Source organism: Melanaphis sacchari, unplaced genomic scaffold (genome assembly GCF_002803265.2).
Source record: "Melanaphis sacchari strain LSU unplaced genomic scaffold, SCAv2.0 Contig0_pilon_pilon, whole genome shotgun sequence".
Taxonomy (NCBI): domain Eukaryota; kingdom Metazoa; phylum Arthropoda; class Insecta; order Hemiptera; family Aphididae; genus Melanaphis; species Melanaphis sacchari.
The window spans coordinates 2,168,261-2,195,607 of NW_020270366.1; the positions used below are offsets into that span (position 1 = coordinate 2,168,261).

A 27,347-nucleotide genomic window follows, 5' to 3' on the forward strand; every position below is an offset into this window, starting at 1 on the left:
TTTGTTCCGATCCCGCGGGAGCCCGTAATTGCCGATAAATTTTCCGACGCGCGTGCAAAACACGGCGATGCCGATCGGGATACGATACCCACACGGTTGCACCTGTGTGTACGATTACGTCACGACCCACCGAGAACACGAATTTTTGATGATAATAAATTGCAGCGCCTCCGCGACTCAGCTCGGTCCAGGCGGAACGGACGGCGAACGTGGGCGAACGGGCCAGCATCACGTGCTCGGTGATCAGTGGCGACCTGCCTCTGACGATCGCGTGGTCCAAGGACTACGACGGCGGTCCGCTGGGCCCGGCCGCCACTGTCACCCGGGTGGACAATTACAATAGCGTGCTGGCTTTCGAGACGCTCGGGCCGCAGCACACGGGCAACTATAGTTGCGAGGCCCGTAACCACGCGGCCCGGCGCGTCGTCACGCAGCGGTTGATCGTCAACGGTAAAAGAAAACGAAAATAACCGACGCGACGGTCGCCCGTCGACGGTTTTTACCAAAATTTACTTTTTCTATATTTCGATTTTGCCCCGATCCGACATTCATTTTATCGACTACCCCGTCCATCCCCCGAGCTGCTGCCAGTCGTGCGTTTTACGTAGCTGAATTTTGTTGTTTATACTCGTGGTATATATTTTATACATATTATTACGTATACACGTCGTCAGCGTTTTGAGTTTATTATATTACTTTTTTCCTTATATTATATTTATATATATATATTATATATTGTTGTTTAGACGTATTGTTGCGTATATTATATTACTATATTATTATATATGTATTGTGTATATTGTTTTTAAAACTTTTCTACGTTTAAATTATTATTATTATTATTATTATTATTATTATTGTCGTCATCGCAATATCCTGTATTGCGGTGCGTCTTATACGAGGTGATTTTTTTTTTAACTTGAAACACACAATCGATTGCGATTGCTCCGCCAAATTTTAAATTTGTGAGAACTCAAATTTAAAATTATAATTACTATGCTATTACACATGATACTACGATTACGTAGAACAACAAAAAAAAAATCACTCCGTTACAATATATTATATTTATTATTATTATTATTATTATTCTGTACGTGTCGTGAAGTCATCCTTACTGTTCTGAATTGACGTCACTATATTTTTACAGCATTTATATTATTATCATCGTAATTACATTTATAATTTTGTTTTGTTTTCCTATTAGTACCTCCCGTAATTGAGCCTTTTAATTTTCCCGGCGACGGGCTGGTAGAAGGCACTCGGACGAGGGTCGTGTGCGGCGTGAGCCACGGCGACCCTCCACTGAGTATTGCGTGGCTCAAGGACGGCGCACCCGTCCCGCTGCAAGACGGCGGCGGCGAGGACCCGTCGGCCGCCGTCGCCACTGCCGCTGCCGCCGCCAAAAGTGGCGGCAGCAGTGGCGACGGTTCCGTGGTCATCACCACGCTTGACCCGTACTCCAGTTTGCTCAGCATTCCCAGGCTCACGCGACACCACACCGGCCGGTATACCTGCCAGGCCCAAAACCCCGCGGCCCAGGTCAGGTACACGGCCGCGCTGCTAGTCAAAGGTAAGTGGTGCATACGACTCGACAAAAGCCCCACCGACCCCTCATCCCGGCTGAAGTCATATCATCCCCTCGACAATCACACACCACACACACACACACACACTCACAAACGCACATCAGACTTTTGCTCGTCAGTTCGGTCGGGTCAACCACATCATACAATATGTGAGATCACAGTATAAATCATTTTATTATGGTAGTATATGAATTATAATGAGACTAGCGGATCCTCGTGCATATACGATCACACAGGATGGATCGTAGTTTTAAGCTCCGTAATTACACTTAGTGAAGTGTCTAACTTTAAATCATTTTGTAATAATTTCAAACAAAGTTAGCGTATCAAACCGCGGTTTACGACAGTTGTCCAGAAAGTATAAGTTTACCAGGTCAAAACTTACATCGCCTAAATTGTAGCTCGTATAATTTTAAATTCAATGAATTTATTTTACTTCATTTTTACTTTTTGAGATCTTTTAGAATCTAATAAATATCTTGACATAATTTTGATGTTATAATGTAATAAGAAGACGTTTAGAAGAGTTTATTTCATTTTATTAACCCATGTCTTAACAAAAGAGTAAACTATTAATAGTTACCGAAAAATGTACTAAATTATGTATTACTATTTATTTTTTCAGTTTTAATTAGCCTGTAAATGTTTATTAAAATTAAAAATAGAGACATTTTTGTATACAAATAATTAATACTTAAAAACTAAAAAAAAAAAAAATATAATAATAATAATTAAATCTAGGTAAAAGCATATTATAATTGAAATATATTGTAATGTATTTTAAAAATTTTTTCCTTAAATGTATGTTTCCATATTCCTGTTTTAATTTAATAAATTCGAATAAATAATTATACGTAAATAGGTGTCCATTAATTAAGAAAAATCACTATGATAGAAATTAACGAAAATTCGAATACATTGAAATGGTTCGCGACGAAGTTATTAAGTTTATAAAGAAAAATGAATACAATATTGATCAATAATTGTTTATATTATTATTGTTTATTATAGGTTTCATGAGATCGGTTTATATCAATTTTAACTTAATTTGAACATATTAAATTGTCCTGCTAAACGTACTTACTGGACCACTTAAGGTTGTTTGTTGTACATGTTATATTTTTTATCATTTTTCATCTGAACGCCATTGACCACGCAAAACTTTGTGAACATATTTTTTATTTTTGTACACACTCAATAACACTTCGAACAGTTTTTTTTTTTTTTTTAATTTGATATAAATTTATTATTAAAACCTAAAAAAAACTCAAGTTCATTGTTAACTGCACATACATATTTTATAATTTTGATTGTACAGTCACTCATTCGTAATTGTTAGTACACTTGACCACCTAAATGTTCGGACAATCCGCGTTCTCATATTATAGACGCAGTATTAATATTATGATCTATTGTGTACCATATCTATGTTACCTATGTGACCGAACGAGAGGACTTGTCTGATATCGTTTAAGCGACCGATGAAAATCCGGCGCGGAGATGTATTCCGGCCGTCTACCGATTTCCATCGGACGTTTTTTGCGGGCCATCGAAACACAAACATTTTATATACGTTGATAAAGCGTTTGCTCGGCTTTTGCACCATTACACCACCGTCACCACCACATACACGTATATACAATTTGCAGTGTAAAGAGCCAAGCGACCGGAACTCGTTTATCGTTTTCGGGACCCGAAGGGTACATTTAAAAAGACAGTTTCACGGTGGTCAATTATTCCGTACAGAGTTTAAACGGACGCCGATCGACCGTCCGACGTAAATTATGTAAATAAAAACGAAAATAACAAAGGTCCGAGAACGTATTCCGATCGTATATTGTGCTATATCCACGTATATGCGTATACATTTATATATTATATGTATTTAGCTCACTTCCCCCGCCCTCATCACTATCGATGTCCATTAGGTTTGGCTGAATGCGTATACTCATGGAGCAAAATTGTACCATATAAAATATAAAAATGTACAGGATTATAGAAATACATTAAATGAAAACTAAAAAAACCAATCGACGTCACGAATAACATTTTGAATAGGTAATACAACCATGCGTAATTACTCGTCTAGTGTAAATATAAAATACGAACGCGAATATAATTATTGTATAATTATGTCGTTTTATTTAAAATATAGATGTCGTTGCTATTATCCTATAAAGATTTTTTTCAATCTGTATTAATGCTGCGACTTCATCTATTTAGTATATTTGGACATTCCGTTGCTCGTTTTGGTTTTAAAAATAACAATTCCCGATATCTAAATGGGTTTTATAAATTATATTATAATCGTAACGTCTGATAAAATTATTCATAATTCATTTGATTATAAACGAAAATAAATGTAAAGTTGTATTGGACCATCCATGATATGTCATAAATATCCACGTTTATTAAAAAAAAAAAAATTCTTCCATTAAAATATGAATTTTAAACATTTTATCTGAATATTTAACTCAAAATATTACACTGTTACATATTTATGAAGCCCGCAACGTTTGCTGAATGCGTTTACTGAAAGGGAGAATAATTATAAACATAATTTTTAACAACAATATGGCTAATTTTTTTTTATTGCAGTGGTGGTTTTTCTTTTGAAATGCATTCATGATTTTGTGCACATTATATAAAAATACGCTACGAGATTCTGAGTCGTGAAAGTTTTTTTCCGTTCATCTCGAATTAAAAACTAAAACTAAAAAAAAAAAAAATAGTGCCACGGCAGTTTACGTTAACACGTCCGACCCTTTCGATACTATTATAATTCTATTTCTATTATGCGAAATCGCAGTTATACATATTTATTCATCCGATTATTAAACCCGTTAAACTCATTTTCGCATCCAAAGTTATTAAATATTATAATAATATTCATCGCCGATTGCACCAAAAATCTAAAGTGTTATTTCGCGTGCACTTGTTATACACCTACAGAACGACGTCGCTCACGCTTTTCGTAATAATATAGGTACATCGGAAGAAACACTTTATGTTGTAAACGACTCTAGAACGTTCTTTCATCATAATTTTTCATTAAAACCCGTTGAAATGCAAATCAAAACCTCTCGTTTTTTAATTGCACGATTCTTAATATTCCTTGACGTTTATACAAGGAAATTTTCAATTAAAAATATTAATTGGAGTACGATAAACTAAAAAAATATTCTATATAAATTAATGTTGATTTTTCATTTACGTTGCGCGTCATAAAAAATTTAAAAAAAAATACTTTTATAACCACGGCTTCGTTTTGAATAACTATACCTAACTCGTTCAAACGGAGAGCAAAAAATTATCGATATAATTTTCATTCTATTTTAACTAAGTATGTATGTATGGAGGTGCGAAATTAAATAGAAGTAATTCCGTTGAGAATAGCGATCTACAAATCGATAACTATTTATTTTATATTTCACTCGGACGGTTCGATTAGGACTGCAAATCAATAATAATAAAAATCTTCATAAAAAATAGATAAAACGAGTACCGCAATATGATTCACGTGTATAATAATTAATTTTTTACATATGTATAAATCGTAATTATACCATATTCGATAGAAAACCGTAACGCGTTTCCGGTCGGCAAAAGCTCTTTATCCATATTATATAATAATATGTAAGCACTCACATATTAGTCACACAAAACAATATATATTTATAAATAATATTATATTCTACACCAATTTAACTCACAAAACGTATTAATCATTGGAAACCATCACCAGTTATATGTTCACGATCACTCACAGGTAAAACGAGCACTTTTTATTTAATATTAATTTTTTTTTTTATCATTATTATTATTATTATTATTATCCATTCTTACTCTTATATTATTATACTTTTATATTTTTATTACTTATAATAAAATTATTATTCTCTTTATTATACTTTTTACTCTCGTTCAATTTATTCTAGAGAATTTTGTTTTACGTCTTCTAGCCCGCATTATAGATACCTATATAAATTACATCGTCCACACTCCATACAATTATTATTTATTATTATTAATATTGTTCATCGCTCACGGAGCGAATCCAAAGAGATTGCAGTAAAACGCGCAGTTTTCGAATAGCCTACTATAATAACGATAATATTAAAATCGTACATATTATACACTGCGATCTACGTTATAAATTTTATTTTTACATTTATTTTTTTGCTATCGTTAAACGCGTAACACAATTAATGATTTATGATGGTCCACGATGCACACACTGTCACCGGTTACATCGGTTTAATAGCATATTACGACCGACGTATAAGCCCGCGACTGCTATAGCAGCTTCAGGGGTACAGTACACACGGACACGGTATACATAATTTTATATAGTTTCGCCAAAATGTAATACTGCTCTCTTTTTTCTCTTTCTCTCTCTCTCTCACACTCTCCGTTCTTTTTTTTACGATCGACTTCGATTCATTCCGCTTGTATATAGGTTTTACGATGTACCTACTCGTCTCTTTACGATTTTTTTTTTTTTTTAACACTCTGTCATTACAATATTATATTATGATGTACGCGTTAATAGGATTTGCATGTTTTACACTATCATTGTTTAATCCATTTATTTTGCATTAAATTTGCACCGCACGCGGATATGTGTACACGCACAAACGTATAATATAATAATATTATAATTTATTTATACTATTATATACAATCGCATTCTCATGGCAAACGTGTAACAAAGTACAAGTATATGTACAGAGCGATTCGACGAAAGCATGATGCTCGTCCCCATTTCATCCAATCACCGTAGGACGAAGACTATATCATTACACCCAATGCCGACGTAAAGCTTAATGACTCATCGACTTGATGGAGGAAATTCTGTTTAGAAGCAAAAAAGCTATTGTGTACATGCCACTGAAGAACAATCCTTAAATTCTTTCAAAAATCATAGTGTTTGAAAATATGTTATCTTGAAATGTTGGTATTTAAAAATTTCCGAACATCGGTATATATTTTAATAAACCGCATATAGTCGAGGATAAAATGGTTAAAGGGCCAGAGGGGTGAATCGCTCTGTATATAATAAAATGTATACTTATAAATAATAATACAATATATGGATACACATATTTAACTTGCTGTACCTACGCGTTTTATTACAATATTCTTATAGACTTCCATTGTTTGAACGGCTTGTATATATTATATAGTTCCAAAAACGCATGCATAGCTCGTGTTGTATGATATAATATGTAGTTATAATGCGCACGATGACGTATATTTGCATATTACATATAAAAATAATAGATTGTCATAAATGATATGTACATCCGATGAGAGACGGTGGAACACAATCGTTAAAAAGTAATCGTTATCAACGCATACAATAAACATTTTTTTTTTTTTTTAATACAAATCTATTGATGTCCTTTATAGACATGATCTTTGTTTGTATAAATATTTGTTGTCTTCATTCCCCATAATTTTCTCTCTACACAATCCGTTTATAAACGTATATATTGTTACACGGTCTCGATCACAACGATTTATCTGCAACCATACGCGAACCGAAACTCGGTTCCATCGTCCTTTGTGCGGATTGTCAACATTTAGATAATAACGTATTATTATAATAGTAATATGTATATTATACTGCATAGTACGTTATGTTATGTTTCCATTAATAAGTAATAACTACAATAGTTATTGTCTATTTTGCATGAAGCATCGATTCGCAAAACGCAGCCCACCTCTATTGACTTCTTTAGACCAAGTCAACAGAGGTACATAATAACCTACACAATAATATATAATTACAATATTTTAATGAACTACTCTTAAATCAAATACTTGAAATACCAATTATCAATACTGTGCAACCGCCATTTAAAAGTTAAGCTGTTTGACAGACAGAATAAGATATTGTCATTCGATTGCAATAATTAACAATAAAATTATAATTTGTAGATTATAGCCTATTGGTATGTCTACAATATATTTTAATATATTATTATAATAACAGTAAAATTGTTGTGCTAATTATAGTTTTTCCGGGTATTCTGATGAAATCAACAATATAAAAATACTTTATCCGAATGAAAATTAATTATCTATACTGAACGTATATTGAGCGCGTCACTCAATATCATACGTAATCCCAACGTTGCAACAAAATTGGAAAAAATTTTGTAAGTAAAATTCTTTTCGTTTATGAAATAATATTATTTTATATAATTTGAAGCAACTACAAAGCAATTTTTTTTATTATCATCATCTTTAAAAGTTTTACATTTTTAAAGAACAACTTTTTACTTTTAAATAATTAACTACTTGCTTCAAATTCTATTTATTATACATCGAAATACTGTGAAGAATAATTTGCTTGAATGTTCATAAAAAATTTGTCTTTATAGTTAATTTTACAATTTGTATTAACTTTTTTACAATTATTTCAGTAAACCTAACAGTCTGAACAATAACGAATATAATAAATATTTTTTTAACAACATAATGTCCACAGAACGTGATTCAATTGTGTTCACCACTGAGTCCAAAATTGATCAAATATTATTTAATTACAAATTAATGATTACAGGTGAACTTTTCATCATTCTACAATTATTTGTTTTTAAGTTAAATTAAATTAACTTTTTTAATTTCCATGGTTACAAAAACTTATTACAAAAAATTTAAATTAAAACTGAAATTATTTTAGTCTTATTTTAAACCTAAAACTAATCAATTTACACTTTTTTACATTTTTTATTGGAAATAATCATAAACATTACGATATTATTTATGTATTAAATAATTAAATAAAGTTTTAATTTATATTTAAATTATAAATTTGCAACGTGTTTCGAATTAACTGAAAATATTTTTTGCGTTACTTATATAAAAATAAAATGGTTGGAACTTCATCAATTTTATTAAACTCTATTTAAGTGATTACATTTATTTGAACATATTTTATTACACAGTAAACAGGCATTTAATACATTAGTAAAAATAAAACCGTTCAAAGTTAAACAACATTTTGTACATTAATACAATATTATAAAAACAATTTTCCAAGACGCGTTCTTAGTCTTCATTATTTCTTACACAAACAATATCATTTTTCAAACACTTATAATAATTTTATGTTTATTTTATATTTTCGAAAAACATACCGCAACCGAAAGAATCGAAGTTCGGAACATTTTAGAGTACACTACACTCGCATGCGATGTCACCGTCTTACAAATGCATAACATTGCAAATTGTTCGTTTTTAATAATCTATTTAATTCTGGCGTATTAATATAACAATGAATCGACCTACTATCATATTTAAAATTAAGAATATTAATATTCTAATTTTTAAATTTTTAATTTTTAATTCACTTTAAAATAAAAATATAAAAAAGACTACGATGTTCACTAGGTAATATCTTACTTTTAAATTAATTGTTATATTAAACATGTCAAAGTTAAATGGATCATTCAGAACGAACAATTTGATATTCTATGCATTTGCAAGACGGACGCGAGTGTCTATTTAATAGAAAACGTTTAATTTTTACTTAGTTACTAGCATAATATATATACGATAGGTATTATAATAATATATTATTATATATACAATATACGTCACTCGTGGGTTGTTAAATAATATAATATATTGTGAGTCTATAGTGGCGTGTACTGAGACAAAAATTGTTTATTGCACCTACTTACATTATGTCTGCAGTAATTATACGGTATGCAAATTTTGTATACTACTGTCGATTCCACAATGTATAATTATTAAATAAAAACGGTCGGTTAAAACTGCGGTCATTGGTATTTCAAGTATTGTACGTAAAACGGTTCAAAATCGTTTTTGGTTATTCATTTTGGTCTTTTTTGTTTTATTCCCCTCCCCTTCTTCCGTAGTGCCACCGAAGTGGACCATTGAACCGACAGACGTGGACATCGAAAGGAACCGACAGCTAATCATCGATTGTCAAGCCGACGGTGTGCCCAAGCCTACTGTCATTTGGAAAAAAGCTACCGGTCAGTGTGCAAAACATAATATAAATATCATTACAAATTATTATATTTTAGTCCATATTCATTATCTTAAATCTTTTTGCAAATCTTCCCCCACCCCACCCACTATTTGAACATTGTCATTTGTGCAAAACATATACTTATAAGGCATTATAATTAAGCTTAAAAAGTATTTTTTCATTTAATTAAATGTTTGTGGATTCAATATTTAACGTTCATTTTCAGACTGTAAAAATAATGAAACCAATATTCATATTACCGTTATGCGATTAAAATAATCATGTATAGTAATAATGATATTATAAAACAATTATCATAGTAAATTACAGTATTATTTTATTTTAGTTTTAGACATTTATTTACTCAATATTCGTATTTCATTTTAATTTAAAAATAGGCTTTTTTTCAAGATGGATTATATTTCAAAGAAAAATAAAATAAACTATGCTGAAGACTAAACGTATACATATCACGTATTTAAATAAATATTTTTTCATTTTTTAATATATCTGATACATTAATGAAAATGAATACAATCCAATATTATATAGGTACCTTTATGATTATTTCTTGCTGCTTTATGTTATTTCAATTATTTAGTGTTTGTGGTGAAATGATTTGTATATATATATATATATAATATATTGTATTATTTGTATTATTATTATTAATATACTCATAAATTGCGAAGAAGTTCCAATGAAAATATAGAAAAAAAATTACAAAAAGAGTTACAAACAAAAAGGGGTTGAAAAAGAATGTATTATAATTTTGTAGTTGACCTTAATAAAATGGAACAAAGAAAAAGAATAAATGAAATGAAAGCTTTTAATGGTAATTTAAAACCATACTTTCAAGTTCCAATATCCTTTGTTCACTATACCTACAATTTTAAGAGTTGAATACACATTAAACATTTCTACATTTATAACTATAAGTAATGTTCTATGGTAGGTACTCTATTAATTATAACTAAACAGTCAACAGTATTATATTTTGAAACATCAAAACATTTCTACAAATTTATAAATGTTGTCGTTAAACGTATTTTTGTTTATTTTTACATAACAACCTACATATATAATATATTATACCTACTATAAGTATAAAAAAAAAATTTAATATTCTAAGAGCAGGTCACTAATAAAAATGACAAAAATAAATGAAGAAAGAAAATACTATAAATTTCTAAAACTAGTAGAGCGAATATTGAAAGAGAAAAATGTTCAAAAATATTTTGAATTTAAGAGCCAACTACATTTAAACAGTAGACTAAAAAATTGTTCATAATGGTTTGATGACTTCTTAAAAGAACTTGCACGCTTGAAAATTAGATGAACTCTATTGTTGTGAATTACCTGGAACATAAAAACGCGTTTGACAGAATTCACTGTTCAGATTGATCATACAAATACAAACTTTGACAGGTTTTCGAAAAAATGACCTCCTGTATTACTCTGAAACGTAGTACAACGCAGTAGCTTTCAGATAGTCTCTATAGTGATCTGTCATTCTTTTCCACTGCAGCTGTCATATTATTTTGACGTTTTATTTTCAACAAATACAAGTGAACATATATATTTTAATTTTTATCACAGAAAATTGATTTGACAATTTTTATTACTTCTTAAATGTATTCAAATTTATTTTATGATATTAAAGATCATATTTAACAGAAATGAAAAATTATTTATAGTTATATACCAAATATATTTTTTTTCTAACACACATTTACTGTAAAAACTGCAAAAAATTAGACAATCTAATGACAAAAAGTTCAAAATTATATTATGTTTTTCGTCTATCTTAGCTATAAGGCACAATGGTAAGAGAGATTTAAGTATTTTACAAAACTAAAATTCCATTAAGTAAAAAAACATTATATTATATATACTAATTTGTAACTTCCAACCACCAGTAATATGTTTAAAATTGTTAACAATGACCATTAAATTTTTTACGATCTTCGTTCCACGATTCTACAGTAATGTCGTATACACGTTACTTGATTTCAATATAAACTCGTAAGATAATAATTTGATTGATAATAAATGTTTTTTCATGTATCGAAATAGGAAGTAAATCTGGTGACTATGAAGAGCTGAAAGAAAAAATACATACGAAAGTACTAAGTAATCATTCGCTGTTGCTACAAAACGTCAAAGAAGATAAACAAGGATACTATCTCTGTCAAGCTTCCAATGGTATTGGAAACGCGATCGGAAAAGTGATCCAAATCAACGTTAAATGTGAGTGAGCTCAATCTTTGTAATTACCTATAATACAGTGTTTCCATTAAAATGTATAAACTTATTAATGCACAGCTTCGCCACTGTTTTCATCAACTTCGAGAACGGTTTCTACCAAAGAAGGGGATACAGCAACTTTACAATGTAATGTGACGGGTGACCATCCGATCGAAGTAAAATGGTTTAAAAATGGCAAAACCGACACAATGACGTCAAGCAAATTCAGGTATTTTTAAACTAATAAGCTCTTACACTACTTGTTACAACCTAACCAAACCTTTTACTGTTTTTCAAATATTTTAAAAATAAATAAATACAATCCACGAAACGTTTTACAATTTGAACTATTTAAAGCATTTGATAATAACTATATGTGTAATTTTAATCCTATATATATATGAGCAACTATGTGAACGTTAACTTTATACCTAACATATTATAAAATACAACAGCTGTATATATAATAATTGTTTGCAGAAAATCTTGTGTAAAAGTATATTATAAATTATTATCTCAAGCTTTTATAAAAGGTCAACTTACAACTTACTAGCAATCGTGTTTGTTTGGGACTACTCTTTGAAAGTGATATGAAAAGTTAACATCATGATTTCTTATGAATAAGCAACTCTATTTTATGTAAAATTCACGTTTTTTTTTAAATTTTCAAAATATAATTTATATTTATGCAGCTCGAAAAAAATTCATTATTTCACCACACAAGTTCAAACTCAGTTATTTATTTTCTTCGCAGATACAGTTTAAATATTATATACTTTTATAATTAATATTATTTAAAAACCAATTTAAACTTTAACTTTGCAATAGATAAATAAACATTTAAACTTTCTAGCTGGTTTCTTTTTTTTTACTTTTAATTTTCCCAATTGAATGTTTCTGAAGTAAATATCAAGTTGTACAACTTTATATTTACTTCAGATATTAATTAATTTAATATTATATTAATTTCATGTCTGTTAATCTCTTTTTGTTTTTACCAATTTATTGTTCATACGCTTTATACTGACTGTAGTAGTATATCGATATAAAATTAAAATATTTTACTTACCAGTAAGGAGACCACAAAACATTTTTTATAGATAAGTGTCTAGTGTCTACTACCTATAATATGTTTAATTTATGCATTTCGTCCGATCTAGACTTATAGAACGACAACAGACGTTTGGAGAAAAAGTTATTGCTTCGCTGCAAATTAATAATGTACAAGTAGATGATGGTGGCTCTTACGTATGTCAGGCAAGTAATGTGTACGGTAGAGACCAACAATTAGTGCAATTGTACGTTAAGGAGCCGCCAGACAGACCTAATGACTTGAGAGTGATAACAGTAACTAGTACGACAATCAACGTGCAATGGGAACACAATGGCGATCAGACGTCTAAATACATTATACAGCATAAAAAAGCCGACGGTATGTTGTTTTTTAACAGTTTTAGTTGGAAATTATTTAATCTAAATAGTTACTTTGTACCAAAACCGTGTCGTATAATCAACAAAAACTTGTGTTCAGCCGATGATGATGGTAAACTACTATTAATTATAAATCCACAATAAAATAACATAAACTAACCAAGCGCATGAAATGTATAGTATGAAAATAAAATAAATTTAAACGTTTGGTGTAATAGTTATCATATATTATGTAGATATTTTCATGGGTGTTATTTAGAAAGTAGGCTTCATGAAATGCAATCAGTTATTTTGCTACATTATTCGATAAAACAGAACGATACTTTTACAACCTTAATTCCGTAAAAATATATGGGAGCTGGCAAAAGATGAATTAATAGCTCAAATTTATACCTACAATACAATTTTTTATTTCATCAATATTAGTTTTTTTTATACAATCTCTATTTCTATTTTTAAAATATTTAATTTATATTTTAAATGTTTGAATAATAATAACAAAAAAAAAAAAGTAAAGGAAAATATTTTTTTAGTAGGTATTGAACAATATTACGACAGTGTTATAGATTTATTATTACTACTTTCTATGATTTTATTATTATTTATTATTGAACTACAATATAATAATAAGTAAATTAAACACTTTATAAATATTTAATTATTTGAGAAAAAAAGAATAGTAAAATATAGAATGATTAATGAAGTATATTCATGAGAGTATAAGTTGCGTACCTACTACAAATAAATCAACTAATATCGCTTATTTTAGCTCGAAACATTTAATTACTTATGATCTATAATAATAACAGCGAAGATAAAAATTATTGTTTAATTGTCACTGTTTACGCCTTAACACTTTAATTTTCTTACAACCGAATAGATTGTTTTATTCATTGTTGGTGTTTATATTCAAACAGGTTGGTGGGATCCTACCGAGGTGGATGGAAACGTTCATACGGCACTCGTTAGCGGATTGCAGCCGGCCACCAAATATTTTCTAAGAGTGATTGCCACCGGAGATGCTGGCTGGAGTTCACCCAGTGACGATCTGGTAGCGATCACTAATCCCGAACGACCCAGTGGTCCTCCGGCGAGAATCGAAGTTCGTTCATTGTCGTCTACGCAGCTACTCGTCACTTGGTCACCGCCACAAAAGGAACACAGGAATGGCATAGTGTTGGGATATAACATCGGTTTTGTAGAAGCAAAGTAAATCAAACCATAAAGTGCAAATGAACGGCAATAGAATTATTATTTGTTCTGTAAATTAGCATGAATACCATGGCCCACAATATGACTACAGTGTACGGTGACGGTGAAGATGGTGGCGAGTTGATACTAGCGGATTTGATTAAATTTAAAAGATACTCGATTGTGGTTCAAGCGTTCAACGAAATCGGTAACGGACCGCTATCTGAACCGGCCACAGCGCAAACTATGGAAGACGGTAATTTACGCGTTTTGCATTTAATTTAAAAAGTGGATTTTATGTAAATCAAAGTCTTATTGAATGTAGATTTTTTAATTCTGATTGAAAATTACTCTCCAAATAAAATAAAATGTATATTCATTTTTACGTATTTTTGAATACTTTGAAATAAATATTAAATACATATTTTTAAATATTTACCAATAAGTACATATTATGTTTCATTTAATAATTCGTATTTTTATATTTTTGATAATCATAATTTTACAAGAAATATATTCAATCTGTTGTAAGTTGAATATAAAATACAGTAGGTAACGATTTTTGATATCGCAATATCGGCAATTAGATTCTCTAATGATAATTTTTCTCATAATTTATTTTTCTATTCTGTACTTTTTATTTTTTATATTTTAAAAATTAATTTTGAATATTCCAAGTTTTTATTTTTTACATATTATGTTTTAAGAAAAATAAAATTGCTTGAATATTACATATTTTGATTACTTTTTGTTTACAAATCCACGCCCAAATCATAATCCTAAATATTAATATATTATGATGATTGATGACATTTTTGTTTAGTGGTAGTTTTAAAATCATTATATATATATAGGTACACAGTTTTTCTAAAGACTACAGCTTATAAAAATCAAATTCCTAACAATTAGTTGATAGTACTATAACTATTTAAATACTTTTGTGTTTTACCAATTTCCATGTCATAATAATTGCCAAGATTTATAAAATTAAATTAATATTCCTATTAAAATCTCATTAATAAAGAAAAAACTTATAATTAACTAACTACTTGTTCAAAATCCAAGAACTATAAATTGAAATTCAAAGGAAAATATTCAACTTTGAAATATAAAAATAATAAACATGTATATGCTATCATTTCGAAAACTTAAAAAACAATAAAACATAGTAAAATATTTTGTATTTTTTTGACTTTAAAATTTTGATTAACTAAAAAAAAATATTTTAAAAAACGTGACAAAATACTTTTCTAAAAAAGTGTCTTTTATTTGATATTTGCCTTGTGTACCTATATGTTTATATTTTTTTTTTACCTTATTTTAGTACCATCCAGTTATCCGTTAGATGTACGTTGTTCGTCATTGGGTTCGCAAACGTTACAAATGTCTTGGAAACATCCAGAAATTCAACACTGGAATGGAGTTATCCAAGGATACGTAGTCACTTACGACTCCATAGATAGAGGTAAACATCTATTAACGTTATGCAGTGATTTATTGATCGATTGCTTGCGATAATTCCTTTAATGATACCATGTTGATATATAATAAATCAACCACGTTTCAGATGATGATATCGAAATCGGCAACCGGAGAACACCATCGCTGACCATCGTTCTAACCGGACTACATAAATACACCAATTACACACTTAAAGTCGCCGCGTATACACGAATTGGAATCGGCGAAAACTCCAAACCGATAATGTGTTGCACCGATCAAGACGGTATGATTATAATAAATGATTATATAATGATCAACAGTAATATTATAGATGTATAAAAAAATTACTAACAGATTCATTCAAAAACCACAAAAATATAATATTATGACGTACTATTAAATACCATTTTAGCACCTGGGCCGCCAGAAGACATTAAGATCGCTATTGCATCTACACAATCCTTGACAGTCGCCTGGTCACCTCCAAAGTATTCAAACGGCGTTCTCCTGCGATATAATTTGTACACCAGGTAACGTTTGAGTTAATATTATTATGTGTGCAGTGTTGGGTACTTAAAAATAACTCAAATTTTATATTAATATAATAAATACATATCTATACTTATTACTTATTAGCTATAGATATTAAACACACACATTTTTATTTTCGGGTGGTTCACATTTTATTTTATTGTAATAATTGTATGAATAATATTATGATTGCATATTTTAATTGAACATAGTACGGTTGTGCTTATGTCGAAATAATAAAATTAGTTTAACTTCATTTAATTATTAATTATAAAATAAGTATAGATACTAATTATTACTGATAAACTAATAACAGTAACATATTACAAATATCGTATCAATATTTCTAAGTAATAATGTTACTTAAAAAAATAAAAATAATATAATATTATGAGAAATTCAAATTTAGTATTCAAGTAAGTGATAGATTGACCAAATTAATATTTGATATTATAATTTTTAAGCAAGTCTTCAAAGTAATTTTTATAGAATTGTAATACAAACATGAATACTTGTAAAATATTAAATAATAATAAATAATAATACACAATATGCACCCTGTCATACACGTCGCATGTTTATAGAGTTATGAAAGGCGAAGAAGAGTTGAACCATATGAAGAGAACATTACCTAGTCATCATCTGACGTACGAGACCAAAGGATTACAGCCACATTTGGAATACCAATATTGGGTGACAGCTTCAACAAAAATTGGCGAAGGACAAAGCTCAAAAATAACGACTCAAATACTATCAACAACCAGAAGTAAGCTACGCATCACGCATTTTAATTATCTATTTGATACAACAGAACAGTTTGGCGCGCAACAATTTCGGTGATAAAAAAAAAGGAAATAAAATCAAAATATATAATTTAAACAATGTTTGACAAAAACTAAAATTAGTAAAAAAATAATTATTACCTTAGTATATTAAAATATATTATACGTAATAAATAGGACAAAAGTTAATTTTAAATAATACCACCAGGCATCAATATTGGTAAAAATGAAATAATGACTAAATATTAAATATTATACGAAATATACTTTTATATTAATATTATTATTTATTTGCCATATATTTCGAAGAAATATATTGTTTTTCTGTCCTCATAATTAACTACTAATTATTTTAAACATTAGTCATCACTCACCAGTGTCTTGAAATTATTTAAGCTTATTTAGAAGATTATAGAGCTAACACAAAGAGTTCATAAAATATGTCCACAATTTTTTTTGAGATTCACAATAAAAGTTTAAATGATTGATCATTTACAAATTAAAATTAGTCTACACCGATCATGTTTTTATGTCTTTTTGATTTTACTTTAAAAATAATTATAAATTATGAAAAAATTAAAAATGAACATGATGATGATTTAACGTACGTAAAATATTTTATTTTACACTACAATAATTCAAATTACTACATATAATTTTTGAGCTTAACTGAGTAACTAAAACCCAATACCAGATTCTACCAGATAATTTTTTCACCAGTACATATGGTAAATGGTGATAAAAAAAATATGCAGTAAAATTTATAATAATAATACACATACGATATATTATTGGTAAATATATATATAATATATATAATATTATATAGAGACAAATTAATCATTGCCATATCATCAAAATAGACGTCATTGAAACGTACCATTTCATTCAAGCAATATTTTTATCTAGTTTCAATCCTTATCTTTCAATATTTTTTACTACTACTACTACTACGTTTCCCTATTTCTCCCTCATAGAACCTCTTATCTTTGTAATACAACCCTTAATAAAATATTTACTAAATGTAATAAATAGTATTTACAGTTTGTTTTTACTTTTACTTAGGTAGGTTAAATAAATTTAAATAAATAACTGTTATAACTTTCAAGTTACTAGCTATTTAATCCAATTTTGACCGAGAAAAAAAACAAACAAAACACGGCACGGCACTATATGGCAAATTGTGTAAAATATAATGAATTTGTATATTTTCAAACATGGATTAATTTATTCTCTAAACTTTCCTAATATTTCCAAAAATAATTAGAAACTTTCGTCAAAATTGGTCAAGTAGTTTTTAAGTCCATAGTCTACAAACACGAGGACATTGCTTTTTGTTGTTCATAACAATAAGCAATAAGCAATTAATTAAATATCATTGAAATATATTAAAAAATTCTATAACAACGCATGGCAATTCAGATAGTTTATACCTAATGCTTATACCAATTTAATGAAACTATTGACAACCCTAAGTATATACAAACAAATAAATATTCGATTTTCGTGAACACGCATAAATAAAATAAATGTATGAACCACAATATAATAACTTATATTAGGTTAAAAACACCCTGAAAATACCCTCCGAGTTTCAACGAATATTACTTTTATTTAAATTGGTCAAGTAGTTTTCAAGATAAGCGTGTTCAAACATATACAAACTCTTCAGCTTTACATTATTACTTATTAGTATAGATAACTTACAATATTAAATCTTATCGTTTATGTTGTTATCCAAGTAGTTCCCGCAAAAATCGTTTCATTTGGTGGTCTGATCGAGAGACCTTGGAGGACGTTTATAAAACTTCCTTGCACAGCTGTCGGACAGCCCACCGTCAAGAAACAGTGGCTAAAGAGCTATAGGGCTATTCAATCTTGGGACGGTAACTTGCAAGTGACGGAAAATGGTGACATGACGATCGCGTCCCTCCAACGATCGAACAGCGATAACTACACGTGTCACGTGGAAAATATACATGGAGCTGATGCGATAGTTTATCAAATAATCGTTCAAGGTGAGTTTAACACAATAAATTTCCGACACAAAATAAATTCTGGAAAAAATATAAATAACTATATGTGTCTTCCAAAACTTGAGCCAATCTAAGTTTACACTGTATTAGAACCACGAACATCAATAAATCAGTATGTCTCTCACTCGTGGTAATCCAAAACGATTAATTTTTTTGACTCGTTAATCGTATTATTGAACAAATATAATATGTCTTGTAAATATATATCAATATACACATTATTTATAATATATATTAAATATTAGTATATCACTAACATCAACTATGCAATTATTGTTTTCAAGCAAACACATTAAAACGGCTTTTGAAATGATTTTTTTTTTTTATGGTTATATAAATTATAATAATACCTCCCACACATTTTTAATTTTTTTAAACAATTTATTGATTACATCGATTATTTAATTTCAATAAAAAATTCTTGTCTTAATATGAACATATTAATCAAACAATTGTATAGTTTCTTCATTTTTTTTTTTTTTTACAACAATTATATATTATAATTGCTATTGTATAGTTACTAAAAATACTACATTATTGAGTTAATACCGAGGTTATACCAGTAACAATCAAATACTGGATACTATGGATATCAGATAATTTGAAATATCATTAAAGCTCTACATAAGTGTAGTCAGGATTTTGCAAAGGGGGGTTTAAGTGAACATTAATTTGTTTTCATTATGTTTGTTACCTAATTGAACAATTCATGAACAAAGTTTAGTTGTAAATTTGTGAATATACCATATTATAATAATATATTATAAATACCTCAATATGAAAATAAAATTAATGAAATATACCTACAATAATATAAATAAAACATTTATTAGATGTGAAAATACATGGGGGAGGGGGTTAAACAGCCAAACCCCCCTCCCCCTTGCTACGCCACTGTAGCTCTACATTGTTTATTAATCTATAATATTGTTTTGTTGCAGTGCCCCCAGAACCGCCCATCTTGTACACCGCTCGAGCAACCAGTTCCACTCTCGTATTCCATTGGCGACTGTCGTCCAACGGCGACGCTCCGATCACCGGCTACACCATGACGTATCATTTACACCCCAGGGGTCCGTACCGTCAAGTGTCGATCCCGAGACATACGACGTCGTACTATCTGAACGTGAGTATTTTCATCAGACTCATTCATTTCCGAATCTCTAAAATTCCTCTAAAAATGTTGAGTTGTTTATCGGCGACAACGGTGACGACGACGACCTCCGTCAAAAACTACCATCGGAAAAACAGTACAAGAACCAACTATAAAAATGATTAATATCGGTCTGCAGGACTTGGCGTGCGGCCAGACCTATCAGGCACACATTGTAGCCAATAACAAGGTGGGCAGCTCCAAACCCAGCGTCGTGGTAACAACCAAGACAAAAGGCGGCAAGCCCGGGATACCAAAGAAATCACTGTTCCTGAAGCCCAACTCCACGTACCTACGGCTGAACTTGGGAGCATGGCCGGACAACGATTGCCCAATCGATAAATTTGTCATCAGACACCGGCCGATGCTACAACCACACTGGATCACGAGTGAGTGTAATTAATCGTAATTGTACGTGTTCAATATATGGGACCCCTCCTAAGATATTGATAATTCTTTAGCAATCGTGAAGTCAAGTGCAAATTCCTATACGCTTTGCCATCTATCTATTAAAGGTGCCTATTGTCCTCCACATACAGACTACATTTTTCTCCTAAAAATTTTATCCAAAACAATTTTAAAATTTGTCTACATCATACTCGATTCACAACGACCACCCCTTCCCCCATTACTTCTTATTAACTTTTCATTAATAGGTACTTAATAATTAACTTAAAACACATCTCTTTACGAACTGTTAAACTTGTAGATCCCAATTCGATTTCTTTTAAATTATCCTCTATTATATTTTTCAAAATTATTGTTATTTTTTTAATATTATCTTTATTATGTATAAACTTATGTTTTTGGGCCTCGGTGTGTAATAAAATAAATGAAGACGAACGAATATTATTTATGTTGCAGATAATAGTTATTATTTTATCAACTGATATAATATTAAATTCATAATTACCATTTCAGCTGCCGACAATCTGAGAAATCAGAGGAAGTTCACGATAACTGGCTTAATGCCTGCCACAGAGTACCAGTTGCAAGTAGAAGGTCACAACGCCGCCGGATCGACGTTGGCGGACTATTACTTTTTCACGCTGACAGAAGACGGAGGTAAGCACATCACCTGGTCTGTCGGCGAATCGTTTGTGGTTTTCATTTACTCTATTCAACCATTTTGATTCATACGTTTTACAGAAGAGCCACCACCAGAGCTGGTCGAAAAGAGTCAAATATCTCTTCCGTTTTACTACATGGACATGAAAATGGCTATTCCCGTGTTGGGAACATTTGTCGCTATTCTAGCGGTAGTTTGCACGGCGTTCGTCTGTTTGAAAAGAAGTACAGCTACCATTTTCTAATTTATTCTTCATCGTATCTATCGATATCACTGCACGATAATAATTATTAACAAAATAATGCAATCATTTAAATGGTTAGATACCGGTGTTTATGATTCTGGTATACTGAGAAAATAATTCCTATGCATTAACAATTTGATACCATGTTTATTGTAGGCTGTAGCATAAACTGTGTAGGTAGTAGGTACCGCTGTCACCGTTTACAATTTAAACCGGGTTTATAGTGTTTATACTTAAATCTGGGTTCACAGATACGTTGTCCATCGTGTTTGTTCCTTGTATTAAATTTTGATTTGCCATAATTGGCGTTCATACTAGGTAATCATAATCAACCATAAAGTCCGTAAGTTGATCCGAGCTTAACTTTAGGGCGCGACACAACAGATGACATAGCAGCTGTGATCCCAATTTTACTGCGTTTCGTGTCATGTCCTATATATGTGGTTACTAGTTAGTGGTTACCAACTAACTTACGGTAAGTAACAAAATATCGGAAACATGTTCAGCCCCACGCGGTATGGTATACTATACCAGGTATAGGTAAGAAAACCCAGTTTATGTATTATATCATTTATCGTAAATCGTAATCATATAACACCGTAACTGTAGTAACGTTTAAAACTATTAGTATGTAGTATACTTACAGTATTGTCAAATTTTCACTAAAATCAGACGCAGACTGATAAAAAAGAACACGGGATGCTAAATAGTTTAAAGGGCAAATAACAAAAATTTTTTGGTAAATTTAATGTATGTAGATTATTTATGAAATGTTAAGATATTTTATTTTGCTATAAAAATATTGAAAACACGTTAAAAATATAAATATGTACCAAGTTACAACAAACATTCAATCGAAATTGTACAATCTTATAAAAATAGATTTCCTAAAAGTTGTACAGTTGTGTTGTTACATTTTTACCGACAGGAATAAATACGTTAATTATTACGGAATGCTGTAACATTCCAGCATTCTAGTCAATCCGTGTCTGATTAGGGTTTTGTATAAAATTGTAAATATTAGGTACGATTTTTGATCTAAACGTACATTATTATTAGTATTAATTTTTATTGGGCATCTTTACGTTTTATTAAACGCAGTGTTCCTCTGCAGTACCTATACCGGCTATACCTAAGTGCTTATCGATATGCGCATTTTCTTTAAAATAGTGAATTACTATCATGTTCCGAATATTTTAAGTATTATATTATGTGTTTTAGTATAAGAATAAATAAAGGTAAGTAAATTAATTAAAATAACAAACTTAACTTAACAGGATAGTTGATTTATAGATAAATAGTTAAAAAATAATAAATTTAGCTCCCTAATTGTATGATTAATTAATAATTAAATATAAATTAATAATAAAAAAGTTCCAACTTTTTTTAATTAGTACATAAATCATATTAATAGTATTTGTGCACATCTATATTTTGTAGGCAATAGATATAATTTTTATCAAGAAACATAACAGACAATAATAATTATGGTATTAAATTAGTTATTTCTAAATTACAGTATTAAATTATTTTTATTTAAATATTTAAAAGGAACCTTATTTATATTGCTTATGTAACTAACGTAACCATTAAAACATAAAATTTTAAAAACCCTTTTAATTTTAACTTTATTAATATTTTTAAATCAACTGAAAAAGCTCAGTTATTTCAACAGTCAATTAAACTGAAGTTAAATTCTTAAATGAACTAGAAAATTAAGAATTAAAAAATAAATTGAACTTTTTAATTATCTATTTTATACTCACTGTAGAGAATAAAGTCTGTACTCTGTGGTATAAATATATCGTATATCACCAATATTCAATTGACCCAGACTAGTCAGGCACCATAACAAAATAAACAAAATATCAATTTTGTCATGACAGACAGCAATCTTTATATCATCGATCTTATACCCTCTTACATTTATGTTGACACTTAACTCATGAATGTACATTTCAGAACGGAATAGCGTTCCAGCACAGGGTGTCGGAGACACGCGTGACAGGAGGAATGCAGAGAATCAGAAATATTATGCAACCATCCATAAAGTGGGACTGACCAATTCTGAAAAAATTCCAGGTGAAATAGCAAGCATACTTACTATAAAAACTTTGATCCATTACTATCCAAGCCATAATACTATATATTATATACAGTTCATTACAAAGAATATTTTTACATTTTAAGTAAATGGCACCATAGTGCCCACAGTGATAACTTAAATCTTAATGCTACCATTGACATGGACTAGTGTAGTATTGAGGTAATAACACTTTGTTTTTCATTTTGTAACGATATATTTATATTGCAAGTTGACTAAGGAACTAAGAAATAATCGTAATATTGGCATGGTTTAAACAATGTGTAAAAACAAAAAAAACAAATACCTACCTAATCGTTGTGGTATATAGAGTATCGAATAACACCATTGATCATAGAATATTCTATAGGTAATCAGTAGGTAACACGTATGCCCGTGGTTTGACAGTCGTAATATTAGATATATATTATGATCCGTACGATGACGTTGATCGGAGAAACTGGCCTTTACCACTAAATATACGTTGCACACGACACGATCCGCCATCCACCTTTGTGCAGTATTCTGACATGATGGGGATTGGGAGTCAACCGATCGCATTATTACAACTCGTAGAGGATTGGAAGAAGTAATGTTACCGTAGTCAGTCACTTCGTCCATCACTCACTCGAATTTATATTGTTTTATATTATACAAATTAAATTTATGAGACAGAGCCATACACTCTGTTGCTATATGTAGGTTCATCTAGTAGAAAATTTGAATGGAATGCTACTTAGAAAAAAAATAATAGACATTTAATATGCTCTATACAATAGGGACAGGTAAAATAAATCTATAATTATATAGTTATAAGAAAGTATATTTTGCCTACTTAAGTATAACCTTGAAATTATTTTAAGTTAACTTTGTCCACTCAGCAACTATACAAATGAGATACTCTTGGAATATTTATTAATTGTTATTTTCGCGTATTTCACTCATATTCTTACCCAAAAGTCAAAATTATGCATCTTTGCCACGCGCAGCTATAATATCTTTAAAATTGTAAGATTTTTTTTCCAAAAATTCTGTTTACGATCAAACGTTTATTGGTTACCTACTAAAATGAACCGTGTTGATTTCTCATTATTATATACAATTTGAGTTTCAACAAACTTCGAATTCAGAAAAGCATTACAGAAAAAAATGCATGTCAACAAACGATTTCTAAGATTTTTAAACTCGGAATGATATAATTTATAACGAACTGTGGGCACTGTCGTCAGTTAAATTGTTTGTACGAATATTTTAATAATATTACAATATGATAAACAGAGACGTCGGCTGATATATCGCCATACGCCACATTTCCGGTGGACGAAGCACAACGTGGATCAATGCCAATGCTGCACAATCTCACACTGCGCCAGCATTCCGTCCATGAAAATTACGCACCCCCCTCGCACCCACCAAAGGTACGTAACTCACTCAGTCATAGTAGTCATACTATCAGTAATGGCACTATGTATTTTGGAGCCCTTGATGATTAAGGAAGTAGACGGTAAATACTTACACTTGATCTTTTGTTATTTATAATAGCTGATAGTCTTTAGACACATTTTAGATACTAATTACCAGTTAACAATAGAGATTTATTTTATTATTCCTAGTTGACATTTTATTTAAATAAATACAATTTATTAGAATAGATATTAATATATTATCAAAATTAAAACATCTTTGTGACAATTGACGTATTTTTCAATTTTTGTTCATAATTTTGTTGATTCTACTAGGTACTTATTAGTTTTTAAAATGTAGGTATCTTTTTATAAAATATACATATATTATATATTAGATTCACAATTAAGTAGGTATATTTTAAAATAATTAATTATTAAATACAATTGGTTTTAAAAATGATGAAGCTTATATCAAAATAAATCATATATAACAAAAAAAATTACACTGATTTAACTTTTTTAAGTTATAAAATAAAAACAAAATAGTTAGCTACATAAAAAAATATATATATTTATATCTGTATATGTCAATGTGTGTAGTGTATAAATTAAATTATACTAAAATAAATATAAAAGGTATTCATTCTTTATCGGTTGTTATTGTTGATCAAAGTGTGATATATTAATTATATTAGCATATTTTATAATGTATTATAATTTATATTTTATAGTCTATAATTGGTATTTCAAGTACAAATATTAATTTTATTTTTTCTATATGATTACAAACTATGCACATTGGCTACATTACTTATTTACAAAAAATTATTCTTAATTTACGTGCCATAAATTAATTATTTTTCTCTGGGTGTCATAAAATTATGAAAAACAAATAATTAAACACGGGACCCCCCTGATCACGAGGCATCAGGCATTTGCACGGAATGCCCTCCCTAGCGCCATTACTGCATACTATAACTAGGATTGTGAATTTAATACACAAAAAAACCATGGAAAAATGCATTAAAATCGATAGAAATTTTATCAAAAATATATATTTTAATAAACGTATCATATAATATAATAAAACTAATGGTTTATAAAACTCAAAAATATCAAAAAATGCGAAATAAGTTTCAAAATATATTCAATAATGGTCCAACGGTACTTATAAAAATATAAGATAAACATTTTTACTTATGAAGATAAGTAGAAATTTTAAGAATGAAAATAATAACTATTTTACAAGCATTTGGAAAAAAAAAAATAAAACAGTATATTGTGTATCTATCATTAAGTTTTTAACATTTCAGATGTTCAAAAATAGACACGACAGATCGGCTCAAGATTTGTACGAAAAACATTCCGCACACAATATTGACGATTCGGATTCTGATGTCGAACAAAATATGACGTCAAGTAGGATTGAATCGTCCAATCATCTGAACAAAACAAAACTTACAAGCGAGTGTCCAAAGTGATATCGCTAAATAAACAAACACGTTGCAATATAACTTTCTTTAACTGATTTTTAATATTCAATTTCTGACATTTCGTGTTTGTTGACAAACTGTTTTATTTTAACAGTTTTTGAATGAACGTATTGGTGCAATTTGTTTTCAGGTTTCATTTACAGCCGGGCACAGTCGAGCACATCGTCAGACTTATCTCCACCACCAACTGAACAACAATCACTGCCTCGAAGAACACAAACTAGGTAAAAAAGAAAAAATGGTGCACATAGAAGATAAAAAATTATTATTTTTCTATTATTCAGAATTTCTTTAAATTGTTTTGATTAGATGGTTCCCGACTAATAGATCTAAAAGGTCTTCTTCAATGGCCAACACATCATTGTTCCCAACAAATAGTGCACGTCGAGCAGAGACTGACTGCAACAACTCAGACACATTGAAAAAACTTAACTTAGGCAAGTCGACACTGTGGTCAAGACCTGTCTCAAATAACAATCCACAGAAGCATTCAGATTACTCCATAGCTGTTTAGATTGGTACACTTTAATACAATAGATTTGTTATCACACTTTTTTGTTTTTTTTTTTTTATTTAAGAAATTTGTTATACATAATAATATTTAATATTTATTAACAATTTTAAACATTTTTAATTGTTTT

At 29.6% G+C, this 27,347-nt stretch overlaps 1 protein-coding gene across 6 annotated transcripts in view; it reads left to right on the top strand.

Annotated features, from left to right (window-relative positions):
- Positions 1–27,303, top strand: part of LOC112598374 (Down syndrome cell adhesion molecule-like protein Dscam2) — a 132,667-nt gene extending 105,364 nt beyond the window's left edge. The window contains exons 12-32 of one of the 6 annotated variants that reach the window (XM_025344824.1): positions 166–450; positions 9,482–9,601; positions 11,674–11,847; positions 11,923–12,073; positions 13,005–13,276; positions 14,193–14,484; positions 14,547–14,722; positions 15,791–15,931; positions 16,034–16,192; positions 16,322–16,439; positions 17,025–17,206; positions 18,965–19,240; positions 20,200–20,384; positions 20,551–20,800; positions 21,333–21,476; positions 21,561–21,704; positions 23,687–23,806; positions 25,086–25,225; positions 26,527–26,677; positions 26,837–26,930; positions 27,016–27,303. In XM_025344824.1, coding sequence (XP_025200609.1) covers positions 166–450; positions 9,482–9,601; positions 11,674–11,847; positions 11,923–12,073; positions 13,005–13,276; positions 14,193–14,484; positions 14,547–14,722; positions 15,791–15,931; positions 16,034–16,192; positions 16,322–16,439; positions 17,025–17,206; positions 18,965–19,240; positions 20,200–20,384; positions 20,551–20,800; positions 21,333–21,476; positions 21,561–21,704; positions 23,687–23,806; positions 25,086–25,225; positions 26,527–26,677; positions 26,837–26,930; positions 27,016–27,220 — 3,779 coding nt within the window. In that variant the 3' untranslated portion in view covers positions 27,221–27,303. Of the gene's footprint in view, positions 1–165; positions 451–1,207; positions 1,574–9,481; positions 9,602–11,673; positions 11,848–11,922; positions 12,074–13,004; positions 13,277–14,192; positions 14,485–14,546; positions 14,723–15,790; positions 15,932–16,033; positions 16,193–16,321; positions 16,440–17,024; positions 17,207–18,964; positions 19,241–20,199; positions 20,385–20,550; positions 20,801–21,332; positions 21,477–21,560; positions 21,705–23,686; positions 23,807–25,085; positions 25,226–26,526; positions 26,678–26,836; positions 26,931–27,015 lie in introns of all 6 variants that reach the window. The other 5 variants (XM_025344836.1, XM_025344815.1, XM_025344809.1 and 2 more) reach the window with 5 other exon arrangements.
- The last annotated feature ends 44 nt before the right edge of the window (positions 27,304–27,347 follow it).